Source organism: Cebus imitator, unplaced genomic scaffold (genome assembly GCF_001604975.1).
Source record: "Cebus imitator isolate Cc_AM_T3 unplaced genomic scaffold, Cebus_imitator-1.0 Scaffold188, whole genome shotgun sequence".
Classification (NCBI taxonomy): Eukaryota; Metazoa; Chordata; class Mammalia; order Primates; family Cebidae; genus Cebus; species Cebus imitator.
This window is the reverse complement of record NW_016107503.1, coordinates 4256674-4267579: the sequence shown is the minus strand read 5'-3', so window position 1 is coordinate 4267579 and position 10906 is coordinate 4256674. Positions and strand designations below refer to the sequence as shown.

At 39.7% G+C, this 10906-nt stretch overlaps 1 protein-coding gene across 1 annotated transcript in view; it reads right to left on the bottom strand.

Annotated features, from left to right (window-relative positions):
• Positions 1–10906, bottom strand: part of THEM4 (thioesterase superfamily member 4) — a 34405-nt gene that overhangs the window by 6469 nt on the left and 17030 nt on the right. Inside the window, exons 3-4 of the mRNA XM_017546212.2 lie at positions 8745–8904; positions 7835–7945 (exon numbers count right to left, since the gene is read on the bottom strand). Coding sequence (XP_017401701.1) covers positions 7835–7945; positions 8745–8904 — 271 coding nt within the window. The remainder of the gene's footprint in view (positions 1–7834; positions 7946–8744; positions 8905–10906) is intronic.

Here is a 10906-nt window from a genome sequence, read left to right as displayed (position 1 = left end):
AAAAAAAAAAAAAAAAAAAAAAAAAAAGCAAACAATGTGTTGGAATCTCCACTATATAAAGGTGAATTAGTCAATTGCTCCCTATGATTATACCAATTGTATTTAAACTCTTTGACTTTATTAGATGCATATTGATTTAGAATTATTATTACCTACTATTGAACTGAGTATTTTATTATTACAAAGTAGCCTTCTTAGTCCCCAATATTACTTTTGTTACAGCTCATTATTTTTTCTGATACCTGCTTTCTTCTGGTTACCTTTTGCCTAGCATATTTTCCCTTCCTTTTAAACTTTTTGGTGTCACTTAAAAAATATGTCTCATATAGTTTCTAGTTTTTTACATTTAAAATTCAATTTTATAATCTGTCGTTGAACTGATGGTTTGGTCTATTTATAGAGTGCCATTACTGATTTATTTAGAATTATTTCTATCATCTTATTTTGGCTTTTTATTTGACTTGCTTTTTCTAACCCTTTTTTTTCCTTGCTTTTTTAGAGATTGAGTTTTACTATTTGTTTGATCTTGTACTGTTTTAGACATTAGTTACATACTCATCTTAATCATTCTCCCCAATGAAAAATATGATGTATAAATATTAACTCTGTTCATCTCCTCCCAAACTACATGCTATTGTTGTCCAGTATTTTAGCTGTCCTTTTGTTAGTCACTATGGCTTATTTATTATAAATTTTTACTTTTTATTCCTTTTAGAGATGGGTTCTCAATCTGTCCCCCAGGCTGGAGTGCGGTGGCACAATCACAGCACACTGCAACCTTGAACTCCTAGGCTCTAGTGATCTTCCTGATCAACTTCCCAAGTAGCTAGGACTACAGGCATGAGCCATTGCAACATGCCAATTCTCAGAATTTAGACATCATTATTACTTATAAAGTCTATTTAGATTTCATTTATCTACATGTTTACCAATTCATTTGCTCATGATTCTTCCTTTCATTTTCCTGCCTGTTGGGATTGCTTTCCTTCTTTCTGAAGTTCACCATTTAGGAGTTCCCTGGGTGTTGTCCTGCTGTTCCGTAATTTCTCTCCATTTGTTTGAATGAAAGCACCTTCATTTTGCCCTGATTTTTGAACTTCAGCTTTAGTTTAGACTGACATTTTCTTTTGGCAGATGTTTTATTGTCTTCTGGCTTCTGCTGTTGCTGTTGAGAGGTTGACTGCCAGTGTAATGGTGCCCTCATGCTTCTAAAAAGCAAGATTGCTCTGTAATGGCTGCTCCAGCCTGGCTCTGCTTTTAGGATCTCTTTGTCTTAAGTATTCTCCAATTTCTCTTTAATGTCTCTAGATATACTTTTAAAATCTAGCTTGATATATATTGCTTTCTATATTGTCAATTCATGATTTTCTTTAGTTCTCAAATATGCTCACCCATTATTTCCTTAAATACTGAATCTCTGATTCTTCTATTTTTCTAGGACTCTAATTAGAGCATATGAGATCTTTTTATTTGTCTACTATAGCTTCAGCTATATTTTCCATTTCCTTTTTTCTCTGTGCTGGATTCAGGGTAATTTCTCTCTCTTTCTGCTAAACCTAGATCTGAAAATAATAATTAAAAAGCTTCATTTAACATATTAAGTTGCTAGCTCTAAATACATTAACTCTGATCCTCTAAATATATCTTTAAGAAAAGTATTATTGTCTTTGGTTAATGGATGAGGAAACTGAGGCCCAGAGAGGTTAGGTAATTTGTTGAAGCTATATGGCTATTTTGTGGGACACGTGGGATTAAAATCTCCATTGGTCTGATACAAAGTTCCATTTCCCATTTTGCATTTCAGCTTGTTCCATCTGCCAAATGACTTAGTTGAGGTGGGCATGTTGATCTACTGATGGGATATATCTCAATACTAAACTGGAACAATCGAGCTGGTAACTAATTTAGTGTTTTTACTAATACAACTACCACCACCATCACTGAGCATATGGATCTGACGAATGAACACCTGATTAAATTTCAGTGGAAGGGGAAAATAACTTGTAGGGAGAAATGATTTACTGGGCTGTGAGATTATAAAAATCATGAGTTTGTTTTAGTTTGCTTTGATGCTACCACAAAGAACTACCTGAGACTGGGTAATTTACAAAGAAAAGAGGTTTAATTGACTCACAGTTCTGCATGGCTAGGGAGGCTTTAAGAAACTTATAATCATGGAAAAAGTGATGGGGAAGGGGAAGCAAAGCATATCTTACATGAAGGCAGGTGTGGGGAGGGGTTATGCCAAATGCTTTTATTTATTTATTTTTGAGATGGAGTCTGACTCTGTTGCCCAGGCTGAAGTGCAGTGGCACATTCTCAGCTCACTGCAACTCCCAGGTTTAAGTGATTGTCCTGCCTCAGCCTCCTGAGCAGTTGGGATTACAGGCATGCACTGCCACGCTTGAGTAATTTTTTTGTATTTTTAGTAGAGACGGGGTTTCACCCTGTTGGTCAGGCTGGTCTCGAACTCCTGACTCAGGTGATCCACCCACTTTGGTCTCCCAAAGTGCTGGGATTACAGGCGTGGGCCACTGTGCCTGGCCTGCCAAACACTTTTAAACCATCATATCTTCTGAGAACTCACTATCACTAGAACAGCTTGGGGGAAACCACCCCCATGATCCAGTCACCTCTCACCAGGTCCCTCCCTCAACACATGGGGATTACAATTCTAGATGATATTTGGGTGAGGACACAAAGCCAAACCATATCAGAGTTACAAAACGTCTAACTAATTTTTTACTAAGAACAAAGGATTTAATTGTGCTTTTTTATTTTTATTTTTGAGATGGAGTCTTCCTTGCTCTGTCACCCAGGCTGGAGTGCAGTGGTGCAATCTCAGCTCACTGCTACCCCCACCTCCCAGGTTCAAGCAATTCTCCTGCCTCAGCCTCCCGAGTAGCTGGGATTACCGGCACCCGCCACCATGCCCGGCTATTTTTTTCTCTTTGTATTTTTAGTAGAGATGGGGTTTCACCATGTTGGCCAGGCTGGTCTCAAACTCCTGACCTCAGATGATCCACCCGTCTCAGGCTCCCAAAGTGCTGGGATTACAGGCATGAGCCACCGTGCCTAGCCTTAATTGTGCATTTTAAAGAAATAAGCTCAGGGTTCAGTGGCTCATGCCTGTAATGCCAGCACTTTGGGAGGCTGAGGTGGGCAGATCACTTAAGGTCAGTAGTTTGAGACCAGCCTGGCCAACATGGTGAAACATCGTCTCTGCTAAAAATACAAAAATTAGCTGGGTGTGGTGGCCTACGCTTGTAATCCCAGCTACTCCAGAGGCTGAGGCAGGAGAATCAGTTGAACCTGGGAGGTGGAGGTTGCAGTGAGCCAAGATTGCCCCACTGCACTCCAGCTTGGGCGGCAGAGTTGAGACTCCGTCAAGAAAGAAAGAGAAGAAAGGAAGGAAGGAAGGAAGGAAGGAAGGAAGGAACAAATTCCAGAATGTGAAACCAACTGACTACAAATTAGAAACACAGTGCCACAAGATTATTAAAGTGATCGGAGCTTCTGATAAAAAAATACAGAATGAAAAGCAATTGAAACCCTAAAAAGCAAACAAAAACCAGAAGCCTAGGGATTATCTCATTTTCCCTTTTCAAGAAGACTACTGAATGTATTTTTAAAGTTTGTTTTAAATTCTTGCAGTGGAATGACATTTAGAAGTAACTCCTGTGTTATCTGTCCACAAGAATTCACATCTACCCTTCTTGTTCTTACACCAGTCAGGTATCAAAGAAACCTTTCCATACAGACTGCCCACAAGATGGCGTAGTTATAACAGGAAAATGGAGAGAAAGAAATGACATTCCACAGCTTTTGAGTTTCTGATAGATTCAGAGGAAAGGTTCTGATCTTTACCAGTGCACCTTTTTATCAGAGTAATTTCTTCAGTTCTATATTTCTGTTCACTTTCAGCTGTGTTTAGTCCTTTAACCTATTCACTGAGGTATTTTTGTTTTTAAATAACTACACTTTCATTTCTCAAAGTTCTATTAGGTTCCGTGGCAAACCTGCCTAATAATTTTTATAGTTTATTGTTGTTTTCTCTTTTTGTGATTTCATCTTTCTTTCTTTCTTTCTTTTTTTTAGACAAAGTATCGCTCTGTTGCCTGGGCTGGAGTGCAGTGGTGTGATCTTGGCTCACTGCAAACTCTGTCTCCCGGATTCAAGCGATTCTTCTGTCTCAGCCCCGCGAAATAGCTGGAATTACATGCACAGGCCACCACCTCTGTGTATTTTTATTAAAGTCAGGGTTTTGCCATGTTGGCCAGGCTGATCTTGAACTCCTGACCTCAGGTGATCCACTCGCCTCAGCCTCCTAAAGTGCTGGGATTACAGGCGTGAGCCACAGCGTCCAGCCTCATCTTTTATTTCTTTTAATATCTCATACTTTATCTGTTTATATTGTGTATTTGATTATCATGGTTTGATACCTGTTTATATTGTGTAGTTGATTATCATACTTTATTTGTTTATATTGTGTATTTGATTATCTAAAAATCCCTGAGGGTCTAAATCTTATTTATTGTTTCTGTTGACAGTCACCCTTGGTCCTTTCTTTCCTTGTGTATTTGGTACAGGATCTACTTGTTTTGAAGGAGGAATGTCCTTTAGCATTTCTTTTTTCTTTTTTTTTTTTTTTGACGGAGTTTCACTCATGTTACCCAGGCTGGAGTGCAATGGCGCGATCTCGACTCACCGCAACCTCCGCCTCCTGGGTTCAGGCAATTCTCCTACCTCAGCCTCCTGAGTAGCTGGGATTACAGGCACGCACCACCATGCCCAGCCAATTTTTTGTATTTTTAGTAGAGATGGGGTTTCACCATGTTGACCAGGGTGGTCTCGATCTCCTGACCTCGTGATCCACCCGCCTCGGCCTCCCAAAGTGCTGGGATTACAGGCTTGAGCCACCGCGCCCGGCCCTTTAGCATTTCTTGTTTGCCATGTTGCATGAAGAAATCAGAACTGGAGCTTCCCAACTCATGTGTCATGAGTGGGTCATTGGCATGCTGAGATACTTACCCTTTCGGCTGGCTAGTCATCACTAGTTATGAACTACTTTCTCTATTTATCTTAATGTGCTAGGCACAAGGAAATAAACCCAATGGGATATTTGGATGAGAGGGCTGGAAATTATTTGAAATCATTAAGGAATAATCTTGCTTCTTAAAAGAAGTAGAGTAGATTAAGGCATCTGATAATTAACTGACACTTCGAATTATCTTCAATTAAAATTTAATCCCAGACTGTTACCTGTATGTAGCATCCTGAAGGGCCATCAAGTAATCACATTAAATTTAATATTATTATTACTATTATTATGAACCCAAATAACTGTATACAAAAAACCAGAGCCTGATAAATATTAAATTCTAAACTACTTATATAATCCAACACTTTATTCTGGTCTTTAGTCATCAACTAACAGAAGAGAATGGAGGCTGTGTGTTGTAGTTAGGAGCATCAGCTGGTGTCATAAGATGTGAGTGCTAATCCTGACTAAATTGCTTCTACTCATATAACTTCAGGTAAAACTTGTTTTCAGGATGTTTTCCAACTGTGGGGAGCAAATGAACAGCAATGCAAGTGACTTTTGTGGATGATTTCTCGGGTGGGAAAAGGACTAGGCATAGAGTTTGGCAGGTTCTGCTTCCCATTTTGCATTTGAGTATGTGCTTAAGACACAAGCACTTTTTGAGCTAAATGGCAATCTAAATACTTCATTTGAGGCTGTTTTCAAAGTAACCTTTTACATTTATTTTTTAGGAAGCATGTTGTACTTCATTATTCAACTTTATTTGAACATGGAAAAATATTTTTAAAAACATGGAACATAGAAAAATATTAAAAACTTAATTTTAATATATTCCTTATCATGTTAAGAAAACCCAGATTTCTAGAATTTAATTTATAGTCATAACTAATATGAAATATTGACCATCTGTAAATACGTCAACTTTCCCCAAATTCACCTCTAAAATAAATGTAATTGCTATTAAAATCATTAAAAGGAGGTACCTGGATGTTCTCACTCATAAGGAGGTGTTAAATAATGAGAACACATGGACACAAGGAGGAGAACATCACACACTGGGGTCTGTCCGGGAGTGGGGGGCAAGGGGAGGGATAGCAGGGGGTGGAGCAATAGGGGAGGGATAGCATTAGGAGAAATACCTAAGGTAGATGACGGGGTGATGGCTGCAACAAACCGTCATGGCATGTGTATAGCTATGCAACAAACCTGCACGTTCTGCATATGTACCCCAGAACTTAAAGTATAATAAAAATAAATAAATAAATAAAAGGAGGTACTACAACAGTCTGGGTTTAGAGGTTAAAAATCTAAGGCACAACTAGGAATAGAAAGAAACTTTCTCAACATAATAAAGGCTATTTATGAAAACCCTACAACTAACATCATGCTAAATGGTAAAAGGCTAAAACCTTTTCCTTTAAGATCAGGAACAAGACAAGGATGCCCACTCTTGCCACTTTTATTCTACTTGGTACTAGAAATCCTAGCCAGAGTAAATAGGCAAGAAAAAAGAAATCAAAGGTATTCAAATTGCAGAGGAAGAAGTAAGTATAAGGATCTGTTTACAAATGACATCACTTTGTATACAGAAAATCCTAAAGATTCTACAAAAACCTGTTAGAATGAATAAACAAATTCAGCAAACTTGTAAGATGTAAAATCAACACACAAAAATCAGTTGCACTTCTATATACAAACAATGACTAATCTAAAAAGGAAATTAAGTAAACAATTATGGCCAGGCGCAGTGACTCTGTAATCCCAGCACTTTGGGAGGCCAAGGCAGGCAGATCACTTGAGGCCAGGAGTTCAAGACCAGCCTGGCCAACATAGTGAAACCCTGTCTCTACTAAAAATACAAAAAATTAGCCAGGCATGGTGGTGTGCGCCTGTAATCCCAGCTACTTGGGAGGCTGAGGCGTGAGAAAAGCTTGAAACTGGGAAGTAGATGTTGCAGTGAGCTGAGATCATGCCACTGCACTCCATCCTGGGTGACACAGTGAGACTGTCTCAAAAATAGAAACAATCAAAAAGAATAAAATACTTAGGAATACACTTAACCAAAGAGGCAAAAGTCTTGTACACTGAAAACTACAAAACATTTTTGAAAAAAATTTAAGACGTAAATGTTAAGACATCTGTGCTTGTGGATTGAAAAGACTTGGTGTTGTGTGTGCGGTTCTTTTTACAGTTGGGGTCTAGTTCGGATACCCACCCTAGAGTGCAGTAGCATGACCCCAGCTCACTGTAGCCTCTAACTCCTGAGCTCAAGCAATCCTCTCAAGAAGCTAGGATTACAGACGTGCACTGTTGGGGCCAGCTAAATTTTTTAAAATTAATTTTGTTATGTAGTACATGTTGGTGCTCCACCCAGAGCCCCTTGGATCCTTTTTTCACTTGTTTTGGTTATTTTTCCTAGAGTCTGCTTTGCTCAAACAGAGACCTGTAAATTTATGATCCCTGGGATGTCCCTGATCCCATGACTGATACATGTGAGAGTATGAAGACTCTAGCTCCCTTGTCTGAGACAAGAGACAATTCTGAGGCATAAATTTCATGCCAGAGCTCCTTTGTATGATTCAGCTAAAGCTATGCTTTGGTGGACTTTGAGAGTTCAGCCTTGGTTGACTTCTTCAACGTCCCTGTCCTTCTTCTCCCACTCCCTTGCTAGTTTCCTCTGGGAGCATTTCTTTAATAATCACTTGAACACAAATCATGGTCTCAAGATCTGCAACTGGGAACCTGACTTAACAACACCTAAGGAGAAATAGAGAATTAGTATGAATTTACCTTTTATAATTGATGTTGAGATTGGCAGTCATGACAACTCCCCCAGTGATTATCGCACACATACCAAAAGTAGCATCAACCATGGTTGCAATGGCGCCTCCATGAAGGAATCTAGTTACAACAGGAGTGGAGGAGAAATGATTTCAGAAGTTCTGAAGATAGAGAGCCTCTCGAAAGAGAAAAATTATCCAAGCATCTTCACACAATATACTTATGAAAGGTCCACTTAACCCATGTTCAGTGTACTGAATGACAAATACTATGTCCCCAACTTTATTTTGTTCACAGCATAATAATATAAAGTATTTGTAATAAAACCAGAACTTAATAGTAACCAGATCACAAGCAAGCAAAAAGCTAAAATATAATTTAGAAAATTTGTATTATGTTTTGATTATTAGTCAGGTATGGTGTCATGTGCCGGCAGTCCTGGTAACTTGGGAGGCTGGGGTGGGAGGATCACTTGAGCCCAGGAGTTCGAGGCTGCAGTGAGCTATGATCATTCCCTTGAACTTCAGCCTGGGCAACAGAACAAGACCTTGTCTCACAAAACAAAACAAACTATACATATTCATTGTTTAGAAATTTAGGTAATAGAAATAAGAAGAAAAAAGAAAAAAGAAAAAAAAATTTGAGACCATAATATTACCCACCTAGTCAGTGACAAGCCACTGTTAACACATTAGTGATATGCTCTCAAATTATCCTCTATTGTCCTGTGTCCTATAATATTATACATCTTCTTTAATATATTAAATATTTAATCATATAGTAGTATAAACATCTTTCTATGTCAATATATATCTACATGACCATTTAAAAGTCTTCATTGCAGTCCATGAACAGGACACATGGGGGTACTGTAAGATAAAAGTCTTTTAGATCCACACTTTTAGGCTATCATTCTTACCCAGGTGTTCCTTCCAGGTGAGGGCCTCCTTGAAAGAAGCAAACCATCCTTTTCTCAATGTCATTGTAGAACATTACGTATTCAAAGCCTAGGCCTTCATCAAAGCTTCTGGTGAAGAGCCGGGCCTTTGACGTTTGTTCTTCTTTCATGTGCTTTGGGTCTATAGAAAATGAGGTGGATGGCAAATCAGAAACAAGGGTAAGAGAAATGCCATGGCAGAGCCAAGCACCTGGACCTTGCTAGAACCACCTGTCAATGAATGATTGATTAAAATGTCCACAGGGTGCAAAATTGAAAGGAATGGGAGGGTCTCAACAAAACAGAATATAGGATCTTTGCCCCTGTGAAATTAACAGTCCAACTAGGGACAGAGTAAACAGATATGAAATCAAAACAAAGTATCCACACATGGCAATCAGGAATATAGGATACAAATGCTAACAACATACTGAAGAAAACAGTATGGTATAGACAGAAATCCTTCTTGGAAGAACTGTGGTTTCAATGCAGTTTACAGAAAATAAAAAATGTAACAGAAAGGAGGTTTCCTTGGCAGACATGAGTTTACCCTATCGGTAATAGTGAATCAGCAATGGGTCAGTTGAGCCCAATACTCATGTGACTGTGACTCTAAGCCCCGCAAACTGGCAGCTAGAACCATTGGGGTTCATGAAATAAGATTCTGGTTTGTAACTAGCCTTTTTTTTGAGACGGAGTTTTGCTCTTGTTGCCCAGGCTGAAGTGTAATGGCACAATCTTGGCTCACTGCAACCTCCACCTCCCAGGTTCAAGCAATTCTCCTGCTTCAGCCTCCCGAGTAGCTGGGATTACAGGCATGCACTACCACACCTGGCTAACTTTGTATTTTTAGTAGAGAAGGGGTTTCTCCCTATCAGTCAGGCTGGTCTCAAACTACTGACCTCAGGTAATCCTCCTGCCTTGGCCTCCCAAAGTGCTGGGATTACAGGCATGAGCCACCACGCCCGGCCAGTAGCCAGGCTTTAAAAAGAAATAGAACACTTACATAACAGAACCACATATTCTGGGTAAGTACTAGTGCACTTGTTTAGATACAGTTGTTTTCCTCTTATACAACTGTGAGCAAGTTGGAGGAACTGGACTGAGTCAAAATATAGGTCACTTCAAAAGACTAAAAGCTATTGCTCTCAAGGAATGGTGCATTTATCCTTTCATATCTATTTTAAAATTTAATCTCCCGGCCGGGCGCGGTGGCTCACGCTTGTAATCCCAGCACTTTGGGAGGCTGAGGCGGGTGGATCACGAGGTCAAGAGATCGAGACCATCCTGGTCAACACGTTGAAACCCCGTCTCTACTAAAACTACAAAACATTAGCTGGGCATGGTGGTGCGTGCCTGTAATCCCAGCGACTCAGGAGGCTGTGAGGCAGGAGAATTGCTTGAACCCAGGAGGCGGAGGTTGTGGTGAGCCGAGATCGCGCCATTGCACTCCAGCCTGGGTAACAAGAGCGAAACTCCGTCTCCAAAAAAAAAAAATTTAATCTCCCATACTCACCTTTCTCTCATAGCTCATCATGATTTGCCATACATAAAACTAAGTTTCTTTTATCTGTATTGAGTTTACAGTTACAAACTTGGAAAAGGATACAGATGAGAAGATCCAGAAGTAGGGAGGGGGACAGGAAAGATGAATTTTACTGAGGTCATGAGCATCCCGGGGCAGGCACCCTGTCTTTCAGACTTTGTATACCCAACAAATGGCACAGTTGTGCACATGCTGCATACACTTAAGCAGTTGTTGAGTGAATTGATGGTTTAGAAGGCCATCAATTGGGGATCAGTATTATGGTATTGTGGAAAGAATCTTGGCCTGTGAGTTGGGAAAATTAAATTCTTGGCCTACCTCTGGCCTATAACTCACTCTTTTGCCCCATACTTTATCCTTACAATGAGGAGATAAAACAAAATGAGCTCTAAGATCTCTTTCAACTCTTGACATTCCAGGACTTCAGGATAAGATAGGTATCAAGCGCTTCTAATGTTTTTACTTAAGAGTTCAAAATTTGCCGGGCGCGGTGGCTCAAGCCTGTAATCCCAGCACTTTGGGAGGCCGAAGCGGGTGGATCACAAGGTCAAGAGATCGAGACCATCCTGGTCAACATGGTGAAACCCCGTCTCTACTA